Source organism: Anastrepha ludens, chromosome 5 (genome assembly GCF_028408465.1).
Source record: "Anastrepha ludens isolate Willacy chromosome 5, idAnaLude1.1, whole genome shotgun sequence".
Lineage (NCBI taxonomy): Eukaryota > Metazoa > Arthropoda > Insecta > Diptera > Tephritidae > Anastrepha > Anastrepha ludens.
The window spans coordinates 22,508,111-22,526,273 of record NC_071501.1 but is presented as its reverse complement, the minus strand read 5'-3'; the positions used below and the strand labels follow the sequence as shown (position 1 = coordinate 22,526,273).

The 18,163-nt window shown below is 35.5% G+C and overlaps 2 protein-coding genes across 4 annotated transcripts in view; one reads left to right on the top strand and one right to left on the bottom strand.

The window, feature by feature from the left end:
• Positions 1–18,163, top strand: part of LOC128865045 (calcineurin-binding protein cabin-1-like) — a 28,258-nt gene that overhangs the window by 8,685 nt on the left and 1,410 nt on the right. For all 3 annotated transcript variants that reach the window (XM_054104943.1, XM_054104942.1, XM_054104940.1), the window contains exons 15-21: positions 22–232; positions 305–536; positions 628–896; positions 15,873–16,420; positions 16,546–16,939; positions 17,060–17,230; positions 18,062–18,127. In XM_054104943.1, coding sequence (XP_053960918.1) covers positions 22–232; positions 305–536; positions 628–896; positions 15,873–16,420; positions 16,546–16,939; positions 17,060–17,230; positions 18,062–18,127 — 1,891 coding nt within the window. The remainder of the gene's footprint in view (positions 1–21; positions 233–304; positions 537–627; positions 897–15,872; positions 16,421–16,545; positions 16,940–17,059; positions 17,231–18,061; positions 18,128–18,163) is intronic.
• LOC128865177 (tyrosine-protein kinase transmembrane receptor Ror) lies at positions 3,221–15,205 on the bottom strand. Its single transcript, XM_054105266.1, has 10 exons — positions 14,994–15,205; positions 11,740–11,877; positions 11,564–11,615; positions 8,168–8,313; positions 7,439–8,086; positions 7,160–7,373; positions 4,304–4,508; positions 3,794–4,241; positions 3,597–3,729; positions 3,221–3,538 (listed from the first exon to the last, which is right to left on the bottom strand). Exons 1-10 carry the CDS (start codon positions 15,203–15,205, stop codon positions 3,299–3,301), a joined length of 2,436 nt encoding a protein of 811 aa, XP_053961241.1. The 3' UTR covers positions 3,221–3,298.

Sequence of the window (18,163 nt, the reverse complement as noted above, 5' to 3'; positions counted from 1 at the left end):
TTTCATTGTCGCATTATATAGATCATCACTGCTGCAAGCGCGTAAAGGTCGTGTATTGAATATTTCGCACAACTGCTTTTCTTTGGCTGCTGCTTTGCAGAATGCTGAAGAAACCGATAGTGAGGAAAATGGAGACTCTCATGAAGAGAAATGGTTGTGCCAATATATGTTAGGAAAAATTGCCGAAAAACAGAAGGAGCATCCAAAAACATATCTGAACTTTTATTTGAAGGTAATTCAAAGGCATTTGCAAAACAAACAAAAAAACAAAAGCAATTTTTTTAATATGAAAATTATTCTGTAGGCTGCCAATAATCTGTACGAAAGCAATGCTACCTATCCCATTAAGATTAATCACAGCAATCCAACAACGTTGTCTGTGGAAGCCTTGGAAATTTTTTATCGTACAAATGCATCCATCATTAAGTTCCTGGAACACCAGAAAGAAATCTCACGAGATATTGGTAGTCATCTTAGCAACGTTTTGAAGAGTTTAGCAAGCAGCCCTTTCGCTTTCAATAAAGCAAAAATAGACGGTAATTTTACTATAAAATTAAAATCAAATAAAATATTCTAATAAAATTTCTCATTTTATAAATAAACATGCATTTCATTCACCAAATACAGGAAATAGTTTAAACGCATTGAAGCGCAAAGTAGTTGTTGACAAAAACGAACAGGCGAAAATGCTTAAGGCTTGCAAGAAGCCCAATTACGGTCCAAACTATAGTCCAGCAGCTCGAACTGAAACGTCGAAGGAGAATGAAAAGGAGGAACAAACACCTAAAGAATGTCCACCTGAAACAAACAAAGTTCCTCCTGTACAAGCCCAGGAATTAAACGGCGACAAGGCGACAAGTAGTAGTAAAAGCAATCCTTCTCGGCGTGAATCAGAGGTTAGTAAATTTTATGTGTGTGTGTATTTGATTATTTGTTTAAATAGGTAAATGAAAAAGTACTATAGCTTAATATTATAAGCATTGAAAGTGGAAACGAGCAAAAATCATACGTCTTTCCTAAACAAAGAACTCGTAAAACACAAGTCATTCAGGTGCTATAAAATGATTGTGAGGGGAATATCAATCAACATCGTCAATATGAGAAAAATATCCGTTAAAAATCTTCAGAGAGGTGGGTTACCAAAGAAATTTGGCTTGAACATATTGCTTTTGTTACTGTTGTAGGTCGATAGGTAGTTGAAATGGTTGCAGTACCAGTCTGGCACACTCCAAGTAGCACTAAAGCGTCATTTTGATACCATTATGAGACCTCCAACAGGCAAGCATCTACAGCCAGCCAGAGCTGTTAATGTAATGGAGAAGATTGATGAGATTTAGGTTTGCGCACTGCCTTAGGCTGTCAAAGAAAGGAGCACCCAGTGACCTTAATCGTCTAGCGGCCAAGCTCGGACATTAACAGAAAAAGTGCTCAACAGTCTCCTTCTCTGACGCAGCTTCTGCAATGGCAGTTAAATGGCAAACCTAGCTTTTCCGCGTGTGTGCCGATCGTCCAATGACCGGTAAACACAGCTACGAGTTTGGAAATTGAATTTCGAGGAGTCCCCAGGACTTTCTAAGTCCTGCGTCTATTGTACTGGGGCCAAAGAATTTTCGAAATAGCACATAAAGATATGGAGCTCCATATTTACTGCGCTTTCCTGAGAAATAAGTTGTGCAATTCCTCTTTAACAACAGTGAGGTGGATGACCGGATAGGAGGTCCCTGAGACCAATTCAGTCCCCTCATAAGGAATTTAATTTCCCTCTAGGTCCCTATGTCCTCGAACCCAGATCAGAGAGATGTTACCTGCGCCCCATCCTTACAGGTTGGATTTAGTTTGAATCTGTCCCATGGCGTCGTCAGAGTTTTAATCGCGGCTTGACTATTGGAAAAAATCCCTCGCTCCCACGTCCTCTAAGCATTTTGCATGCCTGCAGATTTGCAAAGACTTCTGCCTAAAAAACATTAGCAGTATTCGGTAATTTTAAGGAAATAGATAAATTGAGGCCAAACTTCTTTAATCTGATTGTCCTTTGAACAGCAATGGAAATAACGTAAAAGTCGTTGACAAGTAAGTGCAAAACAATATTCAGGGCAGCACTGGGGTAAGTTCTACTTATACATGATTCGGTGATGCCAATAGATGCAGTCCTTTGCGTGCTCCCTAGCGTAGTGATTCTATAGCCCTTCCGAAGACCTTTCAACCCTTCTCTATTGAAGTGCTTGTTTTGGGAAGTTAAAGGGACTTAATGATTGGTTTGGCGTAGTTAACCAACTATTGTGGACTGTTTGTTGTTTGCGGCTTTCTGTTGACGGGTATCTGTAGGTAAAAAAGAAATAAAAAGTATTTAAACAAAATAATAAAATGGTTTTTTACCGCTTCGTAGTTAAAATTGCACTGCACAGACGTAAACATGATGAACATATGGTCAGAGGTGTGCTGTTTAGCAGACCATTATTTGGCTCTGAGAGAATTTGACAGAATCAGCTTATGGGCTGACGTCACTTGGGATGTGTTTACAAAAAAACTGAGATTGTGTTGGTAATACACGAAAAAATTAACCAATGACACTTCGTGCCCTCCTGAGCAACGACTGGTTGGACGAATGTGTGAAATCATTGTGTACATTTCGGCTGGCGATAAGATTATGTTAGTGATATTCGAAAAAAATTAACACAATATTCTCTCATGATGCTCGTTGCTATCTGAACAAATTATTATATGCCTGAATCTTCTAAGTGACGTGGCAGCCGAAGTTCGCCTCACAATTTTATTTTTCATCATAGTTAAAGAGCTAACCTGGTAAATCTATAATCCTTGGTTTCGGAAATGCTTAGAAGTAGCAAGTCATAATTTTGCAAAATTCTCATGTGTTAAGTGTAGATGTAACGCCCTGTATCTCTAAATTTAAAAGATTTTTTTTTTCAAAACCATTATACTCTCCAATCAGTCGTAATTTGTTACAATCGTAGCCCCTCAAACTTCGTTTACCAATTGCTGCAAGTCTAAACAATAACAGTATTTTTAATTTTGATTTTAATAAAATACATTGCTTTTTCTTATAATACAAATCATTTTAATATGCTTTCAAGAAATCTTAATGAGTTTACTAATGTAAAGTATGTGCAAGAAATGTGTTTTTTTTTTTGTTTTTTTTTTTTTTCTTTCTTTTTTTCTTTCTTTACATATCATATGTGTTGTACAGTATACGTATAAATGTACAAATGTTACCAAAAGACATATTCAATTAATTTTTTTTTTAATAAAAAAGTACAAATATTTTTCGTTAAATTAAATTTCAAGTATTCGGGGAAGCTTTGATTGTGAGTGTCGGTGTGGAATTCAATTTGAGTTGTCCTTGATACCACACCTTCAAACGATGTGCGATTTCTGAGAACGAAGGTCTTCTTACGGATTGCTCGTGCCAGCATTCGATCATTAGCGAATAAACAGCTGTTGGGCATGCCTCTGGACATGAAAGCAATTGTCGAGAGCGTACCAAATTTATAACCTCCTGATTACTATGGCCATAGTATGGCTGAAAAGAAAAACGCAAAGTAAATGTTAACCTAATTCAAATATAAAATTTAGCACACCTGCATGCCATAGCTATAAATTTCCCATAACACAACTCCAAAAGACCAGACATCGCTTTCAGTTGTAAATTTGCCATATAAAATTGATTCGGAAGGCATCCATCTCACTGGCAAAAGCGATTTTGATTGTACCCTGCAAGAATTTACATTGAATTCAAAAATAATTTCCAAAAAAATATAAATACTAATGTAGCCACCTGTAATAATCCGAACTGTAAATATCTCTCGACAGTCCAAAATCGGATATTTTAACTGTGAGTTTATCGCCGACCAAACAATTTCGCGCCGCCAAATCGCGATGTACATAATGATGACTAGACAAATATTCCATGCCTTCACTAATTTGCAGTGATATCTTTAAGAATTCCAATTGGGTAAGCGATTTATTTTCGCTGGGTGAATTGGCAATAAGAAATTCGTGAAGGTCCCCATTTGACATGTATTCGAAGAGCATACAGTATGGCTCCTTATTGAGCACCACACCCAAAATGCAAACAATATTATCGTGTTTCAAATCCGATATGAGTTCAATTTCGCGCCGAAAATCTTGTTGTGTTTTTAGAGATGCATTTTCTTTTAACGCTTTAACGGCTACAAATATCTTTTCGCCATTCATTTGTGTCAGCTGCCCCTTGTACACCTTGCCTGTATATAGTAGGTATGTAAGTGGCTAAGTAAGTGAAGTAAAAACATGCCATGCAACATACCAAATGCTCCCTCTCCCAATTCCTCGACAAACTCCAAGTCCTGCAATGTATATTGTGGCACTCTGAGTAGTGAACTTCTCTCCAGATTTTGTGAGAACATTGTCGATTGTTCATTGTTTGTGTTGCTATTCAAACGCGTCATTTCCAGCGAAGAGTTCACTTGCGAATTGCCATAGATATTTTTATCGGCATTTGGTGTGTTTATCTGAAAGAAAAAAGTAATGCATTTATGCGAGAAATTATAGCAGCAATACTCGTACATAAAAAGCTAAAGTGATATAAGGCTAAATAGCAATTCAAACACATGCACCTGTTAACGAGTAAGAAATAAAAAAATTTAATGTAATACTTTTTGTTCACTTGTGAGCGGATAAAATCGAGCTTGGGTTAGCGGTTAGCTCAATAATTGTTTTTTGCACTCGCAAGTTTTATTTTATTTCTTTTCATTTGTCGCCTGAAAGCCCAACTCACAAAATAGCTGGGTGTTTACGGGCGACAGCATAAATGAATTAAGAAAAAATCGGTGATGCAAAGATCAGGCGGAAATGAAGTTTTACTTGTTATCTCCGCTCGTTTTCAAGATATTGCCATTGAAAAAATTTATAATTTTTAAAACACTTCTAATTTTTAATAAATGTGTAAAAATAATATATTGATTTTAGTCGATTGGGCAAAAAATTGAGTTTTCTAAATGGTTCAGTTTTCAAGATATCACTTCCCTTCGTATTTTTATTTTAATTTTATTTATATTTAAACAAAAAACTTCATTTTTGCTAATATTTATTTGATCTCAATTAGATCGGAAGTGATCTTTAGAAACTCTTGGTTGTGCAGTCAGCGAGATATCGTATCATACTTTAAAAAAATTTGTTTTATATTTTGCAGTAACTTTTTAAAAATGTTTTTGTATAATAGTTTTTTACATAGAATAAAAAGCGTAAAAAATATCTTGTAGAATTTTTGAAATATCGAAATTTAAAAATATTTTTATACTGCTGTGACTCATATTGAGACATCTCAGTTTCGTAAAAGACCAAAAAAATATTTCCCGATCACACTTAATTTTTGATATTTTGAAAATCAAATTTCACTTTTTTTTAGTTTTCGTATTTTTATTTTATTTATATTTCTTTTTCACTTTTCTTTTTATTTTTCATTTAAATTATTGCTAATATTTATTTGATTTGTTTATTTATTTTTATTCTTTTTTTAGTTTTCGAATTTTTCGTTTATTTATATTTCTTTTTCACTTATATTTATTTACATATTTATTTAAACAACAAATTTAATTATTCCTAATATTTATTTAATTTATTTCGATCTCAATTAAACTAGAAGACTTCTTCCGAAACTCTTGGTTCTGCAGTTTTCGAGATATCATATTAAAAAAAATTATATTTTGCAAAAAAATTTTAAGAATGTTTTTGTAAAGTGTTTTATTTTATGTTAAACTTGAAAGCGGAGAAAATAATATACTTTTTTTCAACAGCTTGTAGAATTTTCGAAATTATTGAGACATCTCAGTTTTATAAAAGAAAGAGAAACATTTTTCCCGATCACGCTTAATTTTTGAGATTTTGAAAATCAAATTTCACTCTTTTAGTATTTTTCTTTTATTAATATTTTTTTTATTTTATTTTTTTTTTATTATTATTTTCTTTTATTATTTATTTTTTATTATTTATTATTCTTTTTTTTTTGTTTTTTTTTTTTTTTTTGATTTATTATATAAAACAGCAAATTTAATTACTACTATTATTTATTTGTGGCCTCAATTAGAGCTGATGTCATCTTCACAAAATAAAAATACGAAAACTAAGTAGTTGAAGACTATTAAAAAATCTTAAATCATATTTTTTTTTAATTTGTATTATTTTATATGAAACTTGAAGTTAAAAAAATAGATTTTTTTAAATCTTGTTTAGTTTCTGAGATGTCGAAATGAAGAAAAAAGTAGTTTTTATATTATAGGGCATCCCAGTGTGATTATAGATTATTATACTCGTAGAACTCGATGAGGCCAAATAAAATTTGTTTGATAACACGAAATTTTTATGACTTTGGTAATCAAATTTTACTTGTTTTACTAATAACGTACTGCTAAAAATCTGATAAAAGAAGTCAATAAGGGAAATCGAAATGTAATGCTAACATTTTCAATATACCGCCCATTTCGAAAATGCTTCAAGTACTCCACTTATACGACTTTTTTTCCAATAAATTAAGTATTTAATCTGTCATTTATGCCTGTTCGTTTAAAAGTTTTTTCAAGGAATAAATTCACTGAAATGTTAGGGATTGGTTGCCAAAGTGTCTACGCTGTTAAAAAATACCTTTCCTTCGTATGCCAATTCAGTGGTTCTAATTGTTGAATAGAGAATTTTGAGCATAGTTGGTTATCCTCGACCTATCACGAGATTTTCTTCAAGAATATATTTTACATACTCACGGGTTGACTAGCTATATTTCTTGACAAGATTTTTAATTTCCTATGCAAAGGAAACTAAGATTTTTCAAACTACTAAAGGTTCAATTTTGTTTTTCTGGGAAATATAAACTTAAGTTTTATCTAATTAAATTTTTTTAAATATTAAGGGTTAAAAGCTTCTGATTTTTAGTTAGGTTAAGATTAAGTTGTGTTGGATTGAAGTGAATGTCCACTATGTGACACACCCAGGCTCATAGCCCATTGTGATGCCGCGTAGGAAACTTGTTCTTATCCTCGATTTTTGTGAAAGGTGAACTTAATTTTGGAGTTAAAATATAATATTATGATTTTTTTTTTTTAATTTCCAACTTTCCCGCGAATACTGTGAACAACAATGTTCTATTTTCATCATCATATTTTCTACTTACATTTTGTATATTTGTCATGCCACCGTTGCGCCGCTTCTTCAAGCACACGTAAAACATATAAAAAACGACACATCCTATTACTGTGCCAATCGTCACAAATATGTAGAACCACATTTTGTCAGCACATTTTGGTATATCACATAGTTCGATAATTTTCTCGAATGACTTATCATCCACAAAACACCATGGCCGCTCTTCCACATTACCAGGATTTCTAAAACGGGGGCGGAAAAAAATTGTGTTCGATACCGTAACCCGGTGGAATAAATATAATAATACCTGCAATAATTCTGTCCTGCCAATTCCGGATAGTCAGATATTTCCTTCATTAACCAAGACCAACGCAAACACGGTTTACCCGTACCAGATACGGCCAGCGTGCCCCGATAACCGGCGCCGTTCTCCCAGTAACAATCTTGTTCTGGATTTACATCGATAGTGATGCCCAACGACGCGCAATCATCGTGACGTGGCAAACTCTGGCATTCTTCCAATGGCAATTTTTGACCCAACACCGGGTGACGTTTAGCTATGGCATACTCTTTCTGACACAATTCATTCTCCAACAATTCACACTCGTCACGACAAATTCTACGTAGATTTTCCGATTCTCTTGTTGGTGGATATTGACTTGAAATCGCACTGGAAAATACGTCATCGTAAGGTATTGTTGATTTACGTTTTAAAAACGAACGCCGATCTTTAAGATTTTTATCGAGAAAACGTGGTCGCCGATAGCCGGTAATGTGATTTTCAGTATTCGCACCAAATTCATGGGTAGAATTATTCTTTTTCGATTTGCGCTCCTTTTGTGTGGCGCGATTGGCGAAATAGAGTAGATTTGTGCGTTCTGGTGTTCGACAAAGAGGAAGTGAACTGAAGCAGAGGCTGGGAAGAGCATAGACACGGCAATTCGGATTCATGTCCCTGAAAGGAAATAGTCAAGGCAGTTACACATTATTATGCATATATATACTAAATATTTAGGTAATTAGTTTGTGCACATACTTGGATTCCTTTATAACACCGTAGGCTGCCTTTAAACGCTCTTCGAGTTCGGTCAACGAGAGGTTTGGCGGTACAAATACGCTTTGGTTCTTTAGGAACTTTTCACATGTTGTACCATTATATACTTGGCATATACCGGATGGTATCTGAAAATTCAATTGAAATTAGTCACCACTTATGAAAATTAAATACGCTTTAAATTACACAATTGGGGCATATGGCATATGAAGTTTTACAAATTTTTTTCTAAAAAAAAAATCAAGTGCTTAATATTGAACTTTTGTTTACAATTAACTATGTACTATTAAGGGGTTATACGCAGTTATGAAGCAAATAAAAGACGGGTTGTCAAGGATTTATCCTGAAGAAACTTCAGAATATTTTAATTTGAAAATGTTTGGCGGTTATAAAAGCATCCTTCAAGAACGTAACAAAATTTTTTATTTATGAAAATGTTGATTATAGAGCGCGCTGCAGGCGATTTCTGGAACCTCCTTTAAAAAAAGACGATTTACGGTGTGCATCGTAACTCAGGATTGGATTATCTGAAATCAAAAAACCAAACAAATTTTGTTAATATATTAGATTATCTAGTAATTAATCGTTCGGCTAATCAAAATAGTGAATTTTCACAAAATGGCAGCTTTTAAAAGAAATGATTTCGATTTGTACGTTAAAATTTGGCCGTAAATTGATTATAAAATGGAAAATAAGTATCAGATTTACAAAAGGAACGATTAATTACTAGAAAATGTATCTTTAAAGATTGAGTTAAAACGGTTGACCGATCAAACAAGCCGTTTTCGAGATATCGTGTACACCGACTTGAAAAATGCCGTTTTGAAAAAAACACGTTTAAAGTTTCAATACCTACCTTAAAACGTGCCGAGGCTTCTCTACATATTTAGGTATAACTCCGAAAGTATTGCTTAGATCTACTTCAAATTTCGTGCGTATACTTTTGAATATATGTACATTACAAAAATGCAATAAAAAAATCGATTTTTTTGAAAGTCATAACTGCGTATAACCCCTTAAGTTGGGCTCTAATACGGATTTTGATTGCCTAATGTGCGTGCGAGAAGTTGACACATCCCTAATCCCTACACAGTGGCTTGCGACGATTCCTGTCAAAGAGGACATGAGGCCATTTATTCCTTATTCACAATGTTGTCTACTTGTATAACTTCTTTAAGGCGTCGCGATCATGTTGATTAGTACCCAAATTGTTTGTAATCGCTTAGGCAGCTCTAAAATGGGGAGTTATATAAAAGTATTTCCCTCACAAATGTCTATTTCCAAGTCATTTCTGATAGTGGTCGTCCCCCGGCAGGCAATGGCAAACATCCGAGTGTATTTCTGCTATGAAAAAGCTCCTCATAATAAAAAATATCTTCCGTTGGTAGTCGGCTTACAACTGTAGGTCCCTCCATTTGTGGAACAGCTTCAAGACACACGCCACAAAAAGGAGTAGGGGCTCGGCCAAACATCCAAAAATGGTGTAAGCGCCAAGTACATATATAACATGCCTGAGCATCTCGTGCTACATTTCATTCCTTTCAACATGAAGAAATGTCCGGGAAACCAGAAGTGCTCGAACACATACGGTCTGGTATACATTGCTGGAGAAAATGTGGCCGAACTGCGTGATGATTCCTGCGATTCGGCAGAGGCGCGCATTTTTCCTTTTTCCTTCTAACCTTTGCCAGAGTACAGATAGAGGCCTTGAGGTCAGTTCATACCACAATAGAGTCTACTTTACCGCAGCGACCTAGATTTCTGTTCGGCTAAGGGCTTTCACTACAGCAGGCTTCCTCAAAATGTATGGGCAAACTTTCATGCTGTTACAACATCAAGTGTTAAACGAAGAAAGATTTGCAGGATTTCCACCTTGTCAACGTTCACCACTCTAAACAGTGTTAGATCGTTTAAACAAAAGGCTTTGGTCGGGTAAAAACAAGGATGATAGATTTACCAGGTTTTCTCTTTAACTATGGTGAAAAATAAAATTGTGAGAGGAACTTCGTCTGCCACGTCACTTGGAAGATTCGGCAGCCGAATTCTGCACGATCATTTCACATGTATTCACACAGACGTTGTACAGACGGCAAAGAAGTGTTATTGGTTTTTTTTGTTTTTTTTTTTTGTGTATCACCAACACAATCTCAGTTTTTTGTAAACACATCCCACATGACGCGAGCCGATTAGCTGATACTGTAAAATTCACACAGAGCCGAATAACGGTCTGTTAAAGAGCACACCTCCAAAAATATTTTTACCATGGGGTAAAAAGCCGAGTTATTTCGACAGTTTGTGTTTCTTTGTGAAATACCCATGTAATGATACGAGTGTCTTCTGCCTATCACGAAAATACTTGTGCAATCTTCTGCATATGTCATGCATGTGAAAAAGTGCTTCAAGTACCACTTCCCATGCCCTTCAACGTATCTAATATCCCTCGGCCTCTGGTGCGTTAAATGCTCTTAATTTCAACACTTAACAATTTCAGCAACCTTATCAAGGTTATCAACTGCTATAACAACAACATCTCCGGTCTTTTTTTTTCATTCCTCGAACAACCGTCATCTATTGTCTAATCACCAACCCACTCCTCCCCGGTACTGTTTAACACATTGCGTCCAATGTCGCATGTTGTACGACACCTAACACTTCCTGGGGTGTCACGGCGCACACAAAAGTCTAACGGAAAATTTGATCACGGTTTTTTGCAATTATAAGCCTACTCTAAAAACGGAGCGGGGTTCACTCAGAAATTAATATAAACTACTTTCACACCGTTTTTGAACAAAAAACGTGCTTGTGCACCGGTGAAGACTTTCATGATGATGACATGATTGATGTGTTAAAAATCTGCCTTGATTACATTGATTACACTCAGTTAATTGTTGTTGTTTATTTTCACAATTTTATTTAATTTTTTTTTTTTTAGTTTTCTTTGAAAATCATAAAAATACCTCCGTTTTCTTTGAAAACTGAAAAAAATATTTTTCTGTTTTTAATAAACTTTTTGCTTAGTTTTCTTCGAAAATAATAAAAATACCTCCGTTTGCAATTTTTAACCGTATCGATTTACTTCTAATAAAATATTGAAATTTTGACTAGAAAAAATTAATTGTTTATATTCGAGCTCTGTGTCTCTTGTCTCATTAGGTTCTGACTTGCTCAGCCCACGCTTTAATTGGTGAACAATTGCATGGGCATGTTAATATACTATACTTATACATATGTATGTGTATAACTTTACTCCCCAGTCTTTGCACTTATTATTTATTTGTATTAACTTTTTTGAATGCCCTTAAAAAATATTAAATATTAAAAATAAATTTAAAAATATTTTGATTTTTTTTTTTTTGTAAATGTCTGCATATTTCTCACCTCATCAGTTTGTGGCTTTGCTGTAATTTCTGTTAGCGCCCCAAAACTTAAGCTGTGGAAGATGGGGAAAAAAGTGAACAACAGACTCAACAAAATTATTAAACCCAATTATAACATAAAATTGAATTTTTTTTTTATATTATAAATTCTCTCTTTTTACAACATCTTTGACTAACCCATTTTCGTGTACATCTAAACCACAAACATTCAGCACCGAAATTAGTAGCATAAATGTTATTCTTTTTGTAAACATTTTCTTCACAAAAGTCGCTCTAACGTAGTTCAGTGAGGAATATAGTATTTTTTTCGTATGCCTATTTTATAATTATTAAATTTTTCCAGACGTTTTTTTTATTGCACTGAAACTAGTCCTTCTGGTGTACATATTAATGAGAGAAATTTGTTTATTTTTGCAATTTTTAATTCATTATTTCACTTAATAAATTTTTGTCCAAAAACTTTAGGGCGACTACATTCAATAAATATGGGAGAACAAAGCAAGTGTACGAGTAATACATTCCACCCTTAAGCTTATTTCGGAAATGCATACATATGTATGTATGATGGTGATTTCATCCCCCAATGTGTATATGTATGTATGTGGCCATTTGAGTGGCATTGCCATACCGAAGTTTAAGGATCTAACTCCGTGCATGTGTTATTGTTTTTATTGATATAACAAAATAATTTACTTGCAAACTAGCGACATGTGGCACACTGCTTCATAAGCAGTTTTTTTATCCTAGAGGATAAGGCTAGAAGCGTTGGGAGTGAGTGTGAGAACTTACAAAAAATTCTCGTTTTTTTTTTTAATTTTTTTTCCTTATAATTTGCGCCATATAACGAATAAAATTTTTTATAAAATAACTTTTTTTATATGGAGAAAATGCGCACCACCGTCAGGGGAAAAAATACAAAACATCCAACGGCACTTTCAATAACTTCAACATTTATTCTTTATAATGAATGGATGAATGATGATTCACAAAAATGATACACTGATGGATCAAAAACACCTTATGGTGTAGGAGCAGGAGTAGTGGGGCCCAGAATCCACAAATCATACACCCTCACCAGGGACACCACTATCTTCCAAGCGGAACTATACGCAATAATGGAAGCAGTAAACATCATGCAACGTAGAAACCACAAGAGAGTAAAAATAAAAATACTCTCGGACAGCCAATCAGTTCTAAAAGCTTTACATAGCTATACCTACAACTCAAAACCCCTCTTAGAATGCCACAAGGCACTCAATAATCTGGCATCCAAAAACAATGTTTCATTAATTTGGGTACCGGGACATGAGGGATATGACGGCAACGAAAAGGCAGACTTTCAAGCCAAAAAAGGGGCAGATGAAAACTTCATCGGACCTAGTCCTATGTTCGGATTCAACAAAAACAACCTGAAACAAAAAGTAAAATACTGGGCCAAAACTCTATTAAATCAGCATTGGAACAATGTAGAGGGTCTTAGACACTCCAAAAAGTTCCTAAGTTTCAACGCTAAAAGAGCTAACATAGCCCTCACGTTAAACAAAAAGAGCATTCGCACTCTCACAGGCGCCCTCACGGGTTACTTCACCTGCAACAAACACTTACATAAATTAGGCATAACTAACACCAGCACCTGCAGATTCTGCTGCGAAGATGAGGAGTCTATAGAACATCTCATTATCGAATGTCCGGTGTTGACGCATAGAAGGAAAAGGTTTTTAAACAAGTTCATGCTTACAGATGAATACCTTCAATCACTCTCTCAGAAGGAGCTGGTACAATTCCTAAGCATACTTAACAGTCAATAGACAGCATAGGGTGCACAATAGATCAATATGGTCGCAGTGCTAAAGGGCCACACCTTAACCCTTTACAACCATTAACCATTATTCTTTATAATTTGCTCCATATAATGAAAAAAATCCCCAAAACCGTCAGTGGAAAAAATTATAAAAAATCCATGGACTATTTGTAGCAACTTCAAACTTGTATTTTATTATACAAAATATATAATAAGTTATAAAACTGCATACCAAAAATATTTCTAGAAATTTTATTTAAAAAGCGTAGAATAGGGACGAAAAGTTTGTGGAATTTTTCTAAATGTTGCACAAAATGTAAGAATTGGATTTATATTTTGCGCGACCTATACCTTCATACAAAAATAATGATGCCAACTGATACTGCATTGTCTATGATATTCGCCGTCGCCAACGTGCAAAGATCCGAAAATCTTCTGCGGAATCTTTCTCTCAAACACTCCAAGGGACGCCTCATCGGATATTGTCAACGTTCAAACTTCTACGCCTTAAAATAGGGCGAGCATAATGAGAAACTTGTAAGAACAGGTTGGGCATTTTGCACTACCATTAAATTGCACTATCACTAATTTTTAGTGGTAGTTCAAATAAGAGTTTCATTATCACTAATATTCAGTTTTTCAATATTTTAACTATCCGCTTATTGCATTAATTATTTAGTGCACTATGCCCAACCCTGATCAAGAGTCAGTTTTGTTCGTCGACTTTACTGCTAATTGCGTACTTAGTCCAAAGTAGCATTTGTTGACAAGAGAGATTCTCCATTAGGTTTCAAAGCTGACATTGTTACTTGGTTTTGTTGTTGTTTGATTTTGTTTGTCTTTTCCTCGTTCACCACCAGACCCATTCGTTTTGCTTGTTTATCCAGCTTAGAATATGCAGAGCGCGGTTGTTAAGGTCGATGATGTCAATATCTACGGCAAACGCCAGCCAGGAAACATGCTGTTCCGACGGGTTGGGCCAAAGAGACAAGGCTGTTAGATGAGTGGGTTTAAGGGGACACGCGAATATAGGGTTAGTGTCGTGCGGGGTACCTTCACATGTCCGACATATATCGGGATTGATCGATAGATAGGAACCTAACCTACTACATTATCCAGATCGTATTTGTGTCTAAATAACGCGGACCCCACGAGTCAGCTTAAGCTCCTCGTCTGCAATGGGTAGAAGTTGGACTACGATAAAGACATTCGAATAACAGGAGTTCATTAAGGTGGTGAGGGACTCCCGATGAATGTTGTTTATGGTCTGTCTGTTTACTGTTCAAGATTCCATGGTTGTCGAGTATAGTACTGGATGGATATCATCAGTCAAGTTGTGTAGAAGTCTCCTGATGAGCCTAGGAAATGGCTAGACAATCCAAGATATGCCCAACAAATGTTGTGCGCGGAAGAAGCACCTCAAAGGAAATGGTCTAGTATATCTTCGGAAAATCTGGTCATGTCACAACTGCAGTACGAGAGAAACTTAAAACAGTCAATTCTGACTTGTACACAAGCATTTTTCTGTCAGTCGTTTTCGGGGAATTAAGCAAAACCAACCACCAAAAACGAATCACCAAGACAATACGAACTCTCACATAGCGGCTCGAACAACAGAGTTTTTGAGTACTCTAAAGATTGAATTACTGAGTAATCCACCTTACAGCCCTGATTAGGCTCCAACTGATTTCTTGCTGTTGCCGAATCATCATCATCTTTAGGCACTACAGCTCTTCGAACTTTGACCTGTTGCACGTGGGACTTCCACACAGCCCGATCGCTTGCGACTTTCCAATTCCTTATCCCAAGTTGTTGATGTCCTCCTCTAGTTCGTCGGTCCATCTTGTTCTCGCCTTCCTCTTGCTCTAGTGTTGAACGCTCTGGCTTGTACAATTTTCTTCTGCGTCCTCTTACCGTCCTTTCTATATATATGACCCAGCCATCTGAACCGGTGCGCTTTGAATATCAAAAATAAAATGCACAGTTAATGTTTTTCAACGCCTGAAAAGCTGGTGAAGCCTTTAAACAGCTCGTTTCGGAGGTATCCACATATGAGTGGCAAAAGTGCTTTGAAAACTGGTTCAAGCGATTGCTGAAGCTTATTGACTTCCAATGAGAATATTTTGAAAAACTCATTATTATTTTACTGTTTTCATTATTTGGCATAAAATATAAAAGTGAACCCTCGTACTAGATGTTTTATTAACCCTCCGTTGGACATCTTTTTTTAATACCCTCGGTTGGGCACCCGGGTCTGGCCTTTTTTCGTACTGTTCGAGGATCCTTTGTAAATGGTTATGTCCATAAATCGATAGAAAATTTAAATGTAGAAACCTACCTGTAAGCTCAAGTCGTTAGTTATAATAGTAATAATGCAAAGACGAAAAAGTATGGCCAGACCCGGGTGCCCAACGGAGAGTTAAAAAAAAATATAATTAATCAAATTTTTTAATATAAACTTTACTTTATAAGGCAACTTTAAAAATTGTACATTGTCCAACATTTCCAGGAAAGCGGGGTCACTGTTACAACCACTACTATAACAAGCAGTACAACATCAGTCACGAGTGGTACGGACTCATCGTCATCTGAAACGGACTCGGATTCTGATGGCTCTTCCAACGACTCAAAAAAACTCAATACACCCTATCCTTCATACAAAGTTGAGAATATCTATAAAATTGTTGTTCAAAACTTAGAAGAATGTGTAACACGATTTCCGGAACACTACAAGTCAATCTATCGTCTGGCTTATCATTACAAAAACACATCTTTTACAAATCTTAAAAATCTGCATCGTTGCGAGGAGCTGATGCTGGGCCAATACAAAACGAGTTTAGAGAATCAAATTAACGGAGTGTTTTATGATAGAAAATGGAATAATATTTTCAATGGCATTTGGCGTATACCGTCATCGGAAATTGATCGACCTGGAAATTTCTCATCACATCTGATCAAATGTACGACTATTGTAATAGAATTACTGCTTGAAAATAAAAATCACAAATTGTTGATCGACGTGGGACTGCAACTCTATAAGACACCGGAACAAGACAAGTAAGCAAAAGAAATGTACATATATAATCCACATTAGTCGAGAATAACTCAATACTTACTCCTACATACAAATATTTAAACAAATTATTAGACTGTTTCTTAAATAAGTAACTTTTCCATTACAGACGTTACATAAAGGACTGCGAAAGAGTAAAACTTTCTCAGCAAGCCTTAAATTATTGCTCTCAAGTTATGCGGGACCTGCTGAAACAAAACATGGAGAATCGAAACGATACTGAAACATTGAATCTCTTAATCGACATTTACAAAATTCATAAGAAATGTTTAAAATATATGAATCAGAAGGAAGCGCTCTTCACTGATCTTATGATCGATGTGTATAAATTTTATATACAAAATAAAGTCGAGAATGTGCCGGAGAATCTAAATTTCTTGGATTTGGCTATTAAACTTTGCTTACACGAAATCGCATTTCGTCGCAATCAGGAGAAAGTTAACTCCAGCGAAGGCGATACGGCACCGGGCTTGTGCCAGTCAGCACAACCATTGAACACAAAGGTAAATGATTAACCCTTCACATGGCCATGGCAGTCGGTTGGTTCTACGTGCCTCACCCTTTGTCTATTAGTCCTTATGGAATATCAAATTTTAAGGTTTATTTTTATGTTTTTGTTTTAGTCGAGACAGGTTTATATACCTGGACTAACCATGCGTCAACGTGGAAAATCAAATTTGAACAAAAGTGCGGATAGTGGGTTTGGTGCTGAAAATTTGACTAATATGGGTGCCATGCAAGTTCCCACATCTTCCAGCGATTCCATTTGGCATCATTTACTTAGAGGGCAATTCGTAAGTATAGTAAAAACAATAGACTATATGTATATATACAAGGTGGCGCAAAATTATTCACCCCATTGGAAGATTTTAAGAATGAGCAGCGAAAGAACTACCAAAGAAGTATTTGAAGCAAACCCTGAAGGAGCAAGAAGGGGAGGCCAGCCAAGGAGACGATGGATGGTTGCATGACGTAGAAGACGATATACGAAAGATGAAAATCTCACAACGTAGAGTGAAAGCGGACAGTCGAGAAGAATGGAGGCGTATTGTAGAGGAGGCAATGGTCCACCCCGGACTGTAACGCCAAGATGATGATGAGTGGAAGATTTATAATTCTTACACATGTCAATCATATTTGACACTTGCGAACTAAATATGTACACTCGGAGATTTGCCATTACATAGGAGAGAGGCGACGGCTATTAGAACAACTTTTTCTATCATTTGGTGTTTCATGCACGGCGATTGAAATCTGCGCACTTCCAAATGGTAGTCATGCACCAACCCATTCGGCTGATTAATTTTACGCCATTTTGTACTTCAAGAACTTAACGATCTTAAATATAAACAAAGCAGTAGTTTGTCATAGTTTTTTATTTAGCTGAAATCTGTTGTTAGTGGAAAGCGCTAATTTCACCTCATTCGAACCTAACCTTACTTTACCTAACCTTAAATTTAATTAGCACAGAATTAATAAAATAATACGAATTTGGAAATGTTTTAGGCTCTTTCTCAAAATAACAATTATTGATAGAAAATAATTGATGAAAATGTATATGTTGTTTTGAGAAAGATTAACATGCATTTATACATCTATAACATGGAATCTTTTCGTTTTTACAGCCATCATTGGACATGCAACCACTTTTGGATGCGACTAAGCCATTCATGGAAAGTCAGCAACCCGATGTAAGCAAACCTTTTTATAATACTTTTTTTTTAGAA

What these genes read in the sequence shown, in the direction of transcription:
- LOC128865177 (XM_054105266.1), bottom strand. Translation starts at nt 15,205, where the DNA reads ATGGACCGACGAACTAGAGGAGGACATCAACAACTTGGGATAAGGAAT. An exon ending in CAAAGCCACAAACTGATGAG is followed by an intron (nt 8,314 to 11,563) that starts GTGAGAAATATG and finishes TTGAATTTTCAG; the next exon opens with ATACCATCCGGTATATGCCA. An exon ending in TACAGTTCGGATTATTACAG is followed by an intron (nt 3,730 to 3,793) that starts GTGGCTACATTA and finishes AAATTCTTGCAG; the next exon opens with GGTACAATCAAAATCGCTTT.